Source organism: Entamoeba histolytica, genomic scaffold (assembly GCF_000208925.1).
Source record: "Entamoeba histolytica HM-1:IMSS scf_1104750519255 genomic scaffold, whole genome shotgun sequence".
Taxonomy (NCBI): domain Eukaryota; phylum Evosea; order Mastigamoebida; family Endamoebidae; genus Entamoeba; species Entamoeba histolytica.
This window is the reverse complement of record NW_001914872.1, coordinates 56,769-67,723: the sequence shown is the minus strand read 5'-3', so window position 1 is coordinate 67,723 and position 10,955 is coordinate 56,769. Positions and strand designations below refer to the sequence as shown.

Sequence of the window (10,955 nt, the reverse complement as noted above, 5' to 3'; positions counted from 1 at the left end):
TATTTCTTCTTTTGTTATTTTTGTTTGTTTGAATTTATATCTTCATTTCTTCATTTCTTCACTTTATTCTTATTATTTTCAAATTATTCATTATCATTTCAACTTTCTCATTTTTGATTTTACTTTTATGATTTATTTATCATCACTTATTGTATCATTTTATCATTTCTTTTGAAGTTGAATTATTCTTTTATTTGTGTTGTATTTCTATTTCTTTCTCATTTTCATCTCTGATGAGATGTTTCTTTCATTCGTATTTTTATCTTCCATTTTCATGATAATAAGTATTGTTATTCTAAAACAATAAAAATTAATGAATATTAAAATGATTAAAATAATGCTTGAATTGTTGTGTTATTAAAGTGTATTTAACTATTTAAATATTCATATTTTGAAATTATAGCAGTCAAAGTAAATTGAAATTGAATCAGTAATTAATAACCAATTAATTAAAGAAGTAGTAAAAACATTTCAAATTATTCAACAATCAATTAATGATATTATTAATAATTATCATTGTTATTTAGAAAGTATTAAAAAGAGAGGAGAATAAATTGAAATTGAAGAAATAATCAACAACTAGAAGAACAGATAAAAAAGAATAAACAATATACTATTTAATTCAAATATTGATTATTGGAAAGTTAATACATCAATGTTTGAAGAAAGAATAAAGAAGAAAGAACATCTAATAATTAATATTGAAGATGAAGAATGAAATAAATTTGGAGGATGTTTTAATCCTAAAATTGATAAAAATGATGGTTTTATAAATGATTCAAAACAATTTGTATTTTCATTAAAATAAAAATGAATGATGAAATTTGATATTAAACAATAAAACAAATTTATTTAATAACTCAATGCATTATTTGAATTTTGAAATGATGATATCCTTGTTTATAAAGAAAATGATAAAACAAATTCATATTTTAAACAACGTTCATTTGAATAAGGATGAATATCAATTACATTTTGTTAAAATATATTTTCACAATAAAACGAATCATAGTAATTGAAATGATTCATCTTGAATAATTGAAAATGAATTAAAAAAGAATAGTAAACAAAACAATGAAGAATATGAATGTTTTGAAGATAGTGGTATTAAGTATTTATGTCATTCATTCATGTAAATATACTCTTCTCATTTTTTATTATGTTATTCATTACTTAATATTTCATTAACATAATCATTAATTTGGATTGAACATCATTACAACAATGATAAAACAAAAAGTTATTCCTAACTTTATTAGAACTATTATTTATTCTTTGTATAGTCATAATACAACATTGAATTAGTACACCAAGAATATGTATTAATGTTAATAAATTCATTTATCATTAACATCAATGTATTCCATATTTATTAGACAATTTTATTAATGACTATAATTGATACTTTTGAATTAACATATTCATTTATTAAAGTCATTCTTTCAACTTCTTTATTAGCTTTTCATTTTAATTGATTATTTATCTTCTTCCATTCTCTCTGTAAGATATTCAATGTATTTCTTGTGTCATACTAAATATTAACAACAATTGACTCTTCAATAATATTTATTCATTCTTCATTGTAAACAGACATAGTTATTGAATGTTCATGACAATAAATAAAACAATAAGAATGATTAAATAAGAGAATAATACAATAACTATAAATTAATAGAATGGTAAAGTCAATTCTAATTTATTAATTAACTCTTAAAAACATGAATAACTCTTTTTTTGAATAAATGAATGAAAATAAGGAATTAACAATGGACAAAAATAAGTGATGGTTATATTAATTGAAATTCAAACATTTCAATCATCAAAACATCAAATAACAAAATAAAAAAATAAGAAATAATCTAAATATAATAACAACACAATGACATCAATGTAATAAAAACATTATAATCATATTTATTTTCAAACATCACTTATTTCCATCTACTTAATACTTCTTATGTTGTTATAAATATGGTATTTTTCAAAACAAGTTTTTTACTTAATGATAAAGTTTATTTAAGAAGTAAAAACCAAATGAATAGAATTAAAGAAAGTGTTGAATTAATGAAAACACTTATTTCATGGCATCACCAGTAGCAAACTTTTGTAACTTGATAGTAACCTTCTTTGATTTGTCAAGATGTTGATAATAATCTGCTAAAATCTTAAGTGATTCAGCACGTCCAAAATGATCTGGAAGAGTTTTTCCTTCTGATAACATCTTTCTCACCATAGTTCCTGAAACAATAACTCTGTCTTTCTTAGTGTGAGGACAAGTTCTTAATGATGCCATTCCATCACATTTATGGCAATAGAATGTCCAATCGATTTTCATAGGTTGAGTTAAGAGTCTCTTCTTAGGATCAGCATTGTATGGGATTTTATCAAAGATTTTTTGTGCATCAAATGGTCCATAATAATCTCCAACACCAGCATGATCTCTTCCAATAATCATATGTGTACATCCATAATTTTGTCTAAATGTAGCATGAAGAAGAGCTTCTCTTGGTCCTCCATATCTCATATCAAGTGGATATCCTCCTTGAAGGACATTCTTTTTAACAAAATATTTATCAACAAGTGCATCAATACATTTAACTCTTACTTCAGCTGGAATATCTCCTGGTTTAAGATTTCCTACAAGTGAATGAATAAAAACTCCATCACAAACTTCAACTGCAATTTTAGCAAGAAACTCATGTGATCTATGCATTGGATTTCTTAATTGAAGTGCAGCAATTGTTTTCCATCCTTTCTTAGCAAAGTTAAGTCTAGATTCTTCTGGTGTCATATAAATTCCTTTATATTTAATTGGAAATTCTCCTTCTGAAAGTGTTGTAACTTTACCTGCAACATTAAATGGTTTTTGTTCCATAACTTTTTTAACTCCTGGATGGTCTGAATCTGTTGTAGTGAAAATATCTTTACATTCCATTTCCTTATCTTTCTTAGTCATTTCATAAACTTGGTCAATTTCAATAGTTCCTGAGATATCATTAATATCTTTGTTATATTTTAATGCAACTTTTTGTCCTCTCTTTAATTTCTTTGCTTCTTCTTCTGAAACTGACATTGTAATTGGAATTGGCCAAAATGTTCCATCAGCAAGTGTGAAATTCTTACAAACAGAGAACCAATCTTCTTTTTTCATAAATCCATTTAATGGTGAAAATCCTCCAATTCCCATCATAACAAGATCTCCAAATTCTCGTGATGAAATATCAATCTTTGGAAGTGACTTTGCTTCTTTAATACATTCATCTCTTTCAGCTCCATATTTTAATGTTTTAATGAGTTTTCCTCCATGTGGTTTAATCAAGTTGTTTAAGTTTTCTTGAATGCTCATTTGTCATTTTTTAGTTATTCTCTGATCTATAAATCTTCCTCTTCTTTTCAAACTCCCCTTTTCTTGTTGTATTTTCCCTTAATTATTCTTCAAATTCTTCATTTTTTGCTTTGTTGTATTGCTAAACGTTCACTTTCTTGAACTTATTCTTTTTCTTTAAATTCTTGAAATTCCTTTTTCTCTTCTTTCTAAAAAATAAATTGAATATTTTACTATTTTCTATAATATCCTTTCTATTATTTTATTATCCACAAAATATTCACAATTTTGATTATTAGATTGATTTGATGTTTCATTTTTTGAATATTTCATTTATTCTCATTCTATCATTGTGGTGTTTATAACATTTAATTCATCTATTCTTGTGATGGTTGACTCTTCAAAATGAAAAGACAGTGCATTAAAAGAAACATTGACTTGAATTAGAAGAGAATGGGTAGAATGAGAAATGAGATGTTTAAGTTGTTTACAAAGGTTGAAAGAGTAAAAACAGTTGACCAAGAATATCAGATGATTAGAGAAAAATCCATTGAATCAGAAAAGAAGTTATTCTCAACATTACAAACAATTATCAAACTCAAAAACACACTTCATGAAGCTGCTTTACTTCAAGTTGAAATTTCATACTCATTATGTGAAATGACACTAAACAACCTCAAAGCAACACAACTGACTAACTCCATTTTGAATGCATCACAGGATATTCTGAATCAACAAAACTATTTCAATTCATTCATCAAAGATAATGTAGAAATCCCTCTCCATTCATTTCTTAATCAATTCAGAATGTTAAGTAGAAGAGACTGTGAGTTGGAAGAAAGAAGAAAAAAAATGGATAAAATAAAACAACAAGTAATGAAGAAAAAGAAAAAGAAATTAGCATGTTCTTCTTTAATTTCCATCAACAAGAAATATCAACAAAGTAAAGAAGAATATTTAGAAATGAGAAATGAATTAAAGAATGATAGAAATATTCTCCTTAAAACAATTTCAGAGATAGCAGAAAGTATTGGTCAAGTATTTATTAGAGAAGGATGGGGTTGTCTCACAATGAACAGTAAAATTTGGGAGAGAGTAAGTCAATATCATTGGAAAGATGAAGAAAAGAACATTTTAGAACTGACTAATGTCATCACTAATTCAGTCAAAACACACTCTGTTCAAAACACCACCAGAAAACCAACGAATGTATTTCATGGAAGAGTTGTTTATAGTTACAACCCACAAAATGAATCTGAATTGAAATTAGAAAAAGGAGAATGGATCACAGTTATTTCTACTGATGGAGAATGGTGGGAAGGAGAAAGTAAAGGGAAAATAGGAATATTTCCATCTCATTATGTTGAACGAGACGTTAAAATCAACTAAGAAATTGTTTGTGCAATAGTTTATTCAAAATCAAATGACTAATTATTTATACAATGAAATGTTGTGTTTTTAACATGACTATGATAGAACAAATATGAAATAAATGAGTATAGATATGATGTTCATATTAAAATACACAATACACAATGTTAGAATGATTATTTCATAACTAAAATAATAACACAAAAACATTATATAAATCAATTAATGATGATAATAACATCAGAAAGATAAGAATAATATGTTATGTTTATAACAAAGATAAAACAAATTAATAAAAGAGAAGAATAAGAATAAGTTATGAGAAATTAAATGAAATAATTTGAAGATAAGAATAAAAAGAAAATAAACAAGGAAAAAAAATGACAATGAATGTAAAACAAACAAAACCAAATGAATTAAATAACATAATGAAATAGTACAAATAGATTTGAAGAATAGAAATGGTGATGTTTTCAGATTTTTAAGAAAAAAATCATAATACTTCACCGTCAAATAATGAATAAAATAAAATTATTTATATTTCAATATTGTAATATTATAATATTGTAATAATGTAACATTCAATGTCATAGTTACATTGATGGTTTATTTATTTTATTTGTTGATTGAAAACTCATTGATTTTTCTAATTATAAAACATTCAAAAATTAAACAAGATGAATAATTATATAAAACTCTATTTGTGTATCTCTTTGCATAAAACGTAAAATTATCTTATTATTTCAATGGAATACTGATTCAATTAAACTAAAACACATTTTATCTCCTTTCCTATTTATATTCATTCTTATTTTTTCACATCATCACTAATAATAGTATGTGATGTAAAGAAACGTATTCTTTTCAATGGAATTGACTTTGGGGGTTCTACGTATGGAAAATACTTAGAAACATCACAATATGAATTATGTTCCTTCATATAAATAACGTTGATATCTTTAGAGAATGAACAATTTAACTGATTATCAACAACAAATGCAAAAGGAGAACTAAAGATAATGGATGAACCTAATGGAATGTAAAACGATGTAGTGAATATCCGATAATCAAATGTGTTTATTTCATCACTTTCTAATGAACAAGAGAATATGTAATGACGTTGGTCAGTTATTCCAATTCCAATGTACGATGGTGCTTTTGATACATAACAACCAAAACAATTATCATTATAATCTTCTGCGACAAAATAAACATCTCTTTCTCTTTGGATGTAATTGAATATTGTTGTAGAAGATAATAAACTATTATTTGAGTCATATAAAGTTAATACATCTTTGTTAGAAAGAATGTTAACTATTCTCTCTGCTCTATCTTTTTCATCAGTATAATGTAGAAATTGTGGTTGGTTAAATGAAATAACTTGCATTAAATTTGAAGATCTTAACAATTCAAATGATGAGCGATGTTTTTTATAACAAATTATTATTGAATAATAATTTAATAATTAAAAGAATAAATAAACCCTTATTTATTTTTCAAGCACTTATGCTTTAATATTATCGATTATTATATTACATGACGCCAAAAGTTATGAATTGTATTTTCGTCATTATGACAAAACAATTGCCTAATGACACGTTGAGGAATTGTGTTGTCTTTTGTTATAAAATCAATTAAATGAATACTCAAATATTATGTCATATACAATGAGTATTACTAAAACATATAAAAACTTTCAGAAGCTTTGTTGTTCAGAATGAATAACACTTATTTAAATAAAACAAATTACTTTGTTACTTTTCATACCAAAGTCTTTGAATCACATCACAAACATAATTATCTGGTTATTAACGTTAGACTAACTCAAAGAAGACGTTGTGAACAGATGGTTGTCATTAAATAAAATGATTTTATTTGAGGAAAATAAGTTATAACTCTAGTTAAATACAAAAATTAAAAAATAAAATGATATTCCTCATCAAATTCACCTCTTTTTTCATGTGAATTATATTGAAAATGCACTAAAAGTATCCATAAAATTCATTTAATAAAAGTCATTAATATTATTAAGAGGTTTGAGAAGTTTACAATAAAATATGAAACAAATTGACAAAAAGATTATATCTGAAGAATATTTGAATAAGGAAAATGAGTTAACAATCACAACCAACTCATGTTAAAATGAATGAAATATACTTTCTTCATAACTAAACAACACTCATTGTTTAATGTTTTTTGTTATTATATTTTGTTTTTGATTTTCATTGTTTTTAGTTTTTTCTCAGACACTTTTTCCTAAAATAGAAATTAAAAAATATCTGAAGCAGAAGATGTGCTTTTTTCACTCACAAACATCGATGTTTTGAAAAAAGACAAAAAATCTAAATTAAGAATAATGATTTTTTTAAAAACATATTACAAAATACTAGTAAAAGAACTAACAAAGAGGTAAATGGAAATTCTTCAAATACACGATTTTTCCAAATTCTTTCAATGAATTAAGGAAAAGAATAAAATAACCAACCAATCAAAAGAGAGATGCGACAGACACATGAACTTAATAATCAAAAAAAAAATCAAAATAATTAAAAAAGAAGAATAATGAGCAGATTAATTGAAGATGAAATGTTTGTACCAATTTCAAGTGATAGTATTAATGATATTTCCAATCAAGTTACTTCAGTAAAAGAAACAGTAGATGAAGTTCTTAAAGGTGCTAAAAAACAAGGAATTAAAACAATCAAATATATGTCAATTTTACTTTTATTATTTACAGTACATGCTATTGTTGGATATATCTATTATTATTATGTTAATGAAGATGATTAAGTGAAATAGTCTTTATGGATTTGTCTTAATTCAAAAAGTATTAAGATAAGACTGTATATTATTAATTTATTTCTTTTAATTCACATTTATTTGGAAATTTCATCTGTTATAGTTTGGTTTAATTTAAAAGTTATAAAAGTGTCTTAATTATTATGTCCCCATTCATTATTCATATTAAATAAGTTTTTTTCATCACATAGTTGGTCATGATAAATTTTCATAAAATTTGGAAGAACACAAAATCGTAAGTTTTTTAGTTGACTGAGCATCTTAATTCCAATAGAAGTAATTAAGGTACAACGTGCAAGATTAATAGCTTGTAATTCTTTACATGATGAAATTATTTTCTTTAATCCAGTATTTGTAATTGAAGTATTAAATGATAAATTCAATGCAATAAGTCCTGTAAGAATAGCAATTTGGTTTAGGTCAGTGTCATTTAATTTTAAATATGTAACATCAAGAGATTTTAACATTGTTAAATGAGTCAAATTAAGTATAAGTGTATTTGTATATCCAATAGATAATCTTTTCAAATTTGGAAATGAAGGTATTTTTATGATAGAACTTCCAAACAAATCTAAAGACTCTATTTTCTCACAATGATTATAAGTACACAAACATCTATCATCCAATGATTTATTAAATGTTAATGTTAATTTTTTTAAAGGAGGTAACCCAGAAATAAACGAACCTTCAAGTCCTGTACAATCTGAAATTGTGAGTTGTTCTAAATGTACATTCTTTAGATTCTCTTTTAAAACAGAGTCTGTCAATTCTTCATTATCACTAATTGTTAATTTTTTTAACTTTTTGAAATGGTTAAATTGTTGAATACTTTTTGGTCCAATCTTAGGCATATTAATTAATTCAATCTCCTTAATGTATGGAGAGAATTGTTTAACATTCTTAAAACTGAAATAAGGAATTGATGATAATTTGATTGTTTTCAATGATTCTACATGACAAATCAACCCATTGTCTAAAAGTGATGGAAAGTCATATAACATTAACTTTTTTAAATTCAATAAATTGTTAATGTTTAGATGAGTAGCATTTGAAAAGAATATTTCAAGATATGTTAACATTTTTAAATCCATATTAGATAATAAATTACATGACTCTTGTGTCATATGTCTAATAGAAAGTGATTGTAACCATTTTGTTGTATTAAGTATAGAAATAATTGGTGTTGATATTTCATTAATAACAACATTTGAACAATGAGGAAAGATTGAAAAAATTTGTGATTTGGAATAAATTGAACATTGTAATGGAAAATAGTTTAAGAACATTTTCCATTCTCTACATACAAGTCTACAATTTAATAAATCTTTAAGTTCTAAATATTCAAAGACTTTTGTTTGATAAATAAATTTTAAAGGCGAGTTGCCTTTTTTATTCTTGTTACTTCGTTGGCAATTCATATTTCTTTTTAATTCTTATTACCTCTTATTAATAATTATCTTTTCATCTAAACATGTTATATTTTTATTTGTTCTTTTAATGATAATGTTTGTATCTTTATGAATATAAAGTAAATCTTTAAAATTAATTTTGAATGAAAACAATGAAATTAAAAGCTGATTTTGAATTGATAAATTTTAAAGGATCTTAACGACAATGACAGTCACATTATCTCTACATTCCGTTATTTTCATTGATTCTTCCATAATGACTTTGGGTGCTTCGGAGACTTGAGTGTTTTCCATCATTTCAAATGCCTTTTCTGGTGTGATTACATCCCAAATACCATCACTACATAAAATAATTTCATCCCCACTTTCTAATACAATAGCTGGACTAATATATGGTGTGCCTATCATTCCAATATTTAAATTTTTTACAAAATGATTAGCTAATGTACGTGCTACTCCAACTCCATTAATTCTTTTTTGTCCTTCAACTAATGTAATTCCTGCTTCTTTCATTCTTTTTTGTTCACATGCTGATGTTACTTTATGATCTTGTGATAATGTGATGATTTCTGGTTTTCCTTTATTCATCTTTTTAACAAAACATGTTGAATCTCCAACATTTCCACTTCTAATATATACCTTATTATCTTCTTCCCATATATATATTAATGTACATGTACATCCAATATCCATAAACTCTTCTTTGTTCATTCCTTCATCAACTTCTGAAAATCCTTTTTCTAATATCTCTTTACTATCTAATCCTTGTTCTATCAATTTTTGAATAATATTTGGTAATGTTCTTCTTGTTTCTCTTGCTGCTCCTATTCCTCCATATCCATCAAAAATTCCAAATATTGATTTCTTTTCATCTCCTCTAAATGACATCCCACAATAGTGTTCATCTTCCATTAAATCTTCGTCTGTTAAGAGTCCTTTCTTTTCTGAAAAATAATTTAATCCAACTGGTTTCTTTTTGGCTCTTCTAAGTCCTTCTCTATTACAATCTTCTCCTGATGAATATTCAATATATTTATTTTTCCCTGTTTTTTCAAACTCTTCTAATTCTTTTTCTTTCTTTACTTTTTTCTTTCTTTTTTTCTTTTTCTTTTCTTCTTCTGTTGTGTGTATTTCTTCTTCTCCTGTCTCCGTTGTTTTTTTGTGACTCTTCTTTTTTCTAAGTGGTTTTCTTCCTGTAATTTCTTCTTTGTTATCTTCTTGAGTGGTGTCTGTTTTGATTTCTTCTTTCGTCTCAAAAATTCTTTCTTCTACTTTAGTCTCCTTTGTTCCTATATCTGGTATATTCAGACTTTCTTCTGTTTCTTCAACTTCTTGTTCAACTCCTTTCTTTATATTTTCTTCTGTTTCTTTTTTCTTTCTTTTTATTACTTTTCTTCCATCTAATGGTTTTCTTTTTATTTCTACTTCTTCTTTTATATCTTCTTCTTTTTCATTAATCTTATCTCTTAATTGTAGTTTTGTTAATCCTTTCACTTCTTTTTTATCTGCATTTTCTTTAATTTCTTTTTCTTGCTTTATTTGTTCCTTTGCAATTACCTCATTTTCTTGTTTTGTAAAACACTCAACTGTAATACCTTCTTCAATAACTTCATTTGTAGTTTTTGTTTTTTCTTTCTTCACTTTTTTACTCTTTGTGCTTTTTAATGCTTTTCTTTCATTTAACTTCTTTCTTTTTGGTTTATCTTCATTTTGTTCTCCAAAATCTTCTTCAACTTGCTCATTAAGATTGACTTCAGTCAGATTAATTTCATTATTCTCTGTATTTTCGTATTTATATTCCTTCTCACTCCCTTCTTCAACACACTCTTTTATTTTTTCTTGACTTGTTTGTTTTTCTTTTTCTGAATTTTCGTCTTCTTCATCTGTGGGGTGTGTTTTCTTAGACATATTTGTTTTCTTGGTGCCTTTCTTTTCCTTGAGCACTTTTCGTTTTGGCTGAGGAAAATCTTTTTCCTTTTCATCGTTAATGCCAACCCCCGTTGTTTGAAGACACTCACTGAGTTTTGTTCCCTCAGACATAAGATTAGTGG

The 10,955-nt window shown here is 25.4% G+C and overlaps 5 protein-coding genes across 5 annotated transcripts; 1 reads left to right on the top strand and 4 right to left on the bottom strand.

Moving 5' to 3' along the window:
* Positions 1-2,074: 2,074 nt before the first annotated feature.
* EHI_197160 (sulfate adenylyltransferase, putative) lies at positions 2,075-3,346 on the bottom strand (the record flags this gene model as incomplete). The annotated part of the gene is made up of 1 exon (XM_648478.1): positions 2,075-3,346. The coding sequence occupies one exon, from the start codon at positions 3,344-3,346 to the stop codon at positions 2,075-2,077; it is 1,272 nt and encodes a 423-aa protein (XP_653570.1).
* Positions 3,347-3,778: 432 nt separating this feature from the next.
* On the top strand, positions 3,779-4,714 carry EHI_197150 (uncharacterized protein; the record flags this gene model as incomplete). The annotated part of the gene is made up of 1 exon (XM_648914.2): positions 3,779-4,714. The coding sequence occupies one exon, from the start codon at positions 3,779-3,781 to the stop codon at positions 4,712-4,714; it is 936 nt and encodes a 311-aa protein (XP_654006.1).
* A 726-nt stretch (positions 4,715-5,440) lies between these two features.
* Positions 5,441-6,084, bottom strand: EHI_197140 (uncharacterized protein). The gene has a single exon (XM_648038.2). It carries the CDS (start codon positions 6,081-6,083, stop codon positions 5,505-5,507), a length of 579 nt encoding a protein of 192 aa, XP_653130.1. The 5' UTR covers position 6,084; the 3' UTR covers positions 5,441-5,504.
* Positions 6,085-7,629: 1,545 nt separating this feature from the next.
* EHI_197130 (uncharacterized protein) lies at positions 7,630-8,913 on the bottom strand (the record flags this gene model as incomplete). The annotated part of the gene is made up of 1 exon (XM_648061.2): positions 7,630-8,913. One exon carries the CDS (start codon positions 8,911-8,913, stop codon positions 7,630-7,632), a length of 1,284 nt encoding a protein of 427 aa, XP_653153.1.
* A 177-nt stretch (positions 8,914-9,090) lies between these two features.
* Positions 9,091-10,944, bottom strand: EHI_197120 (protein phosphatase, putative; the record flags this gene model as incomplete). The annotated part of the gene is made up of 1 exon (XM_648060.1): positions 9,091-10,944. The coding sequence occupies one exon, from the start codon at positions 10,942-10,944 to the stop codon at positions 9,091-9,093; it is 1,854 nt and encodes a 617-aa protein (XP_653152.1).
* Between the last annotated feature and the right edge of the window lie 11 nt (positions 10,945-10,955).

Coding starts and splice junctions, on each gene's coding strand:
- EHI_197140 (XM_648038.2), bottom strand. CDS start 6,083: ATGCAAGTTATTTCATTTAACCAACCACAATTTCTACATTATACTGAT.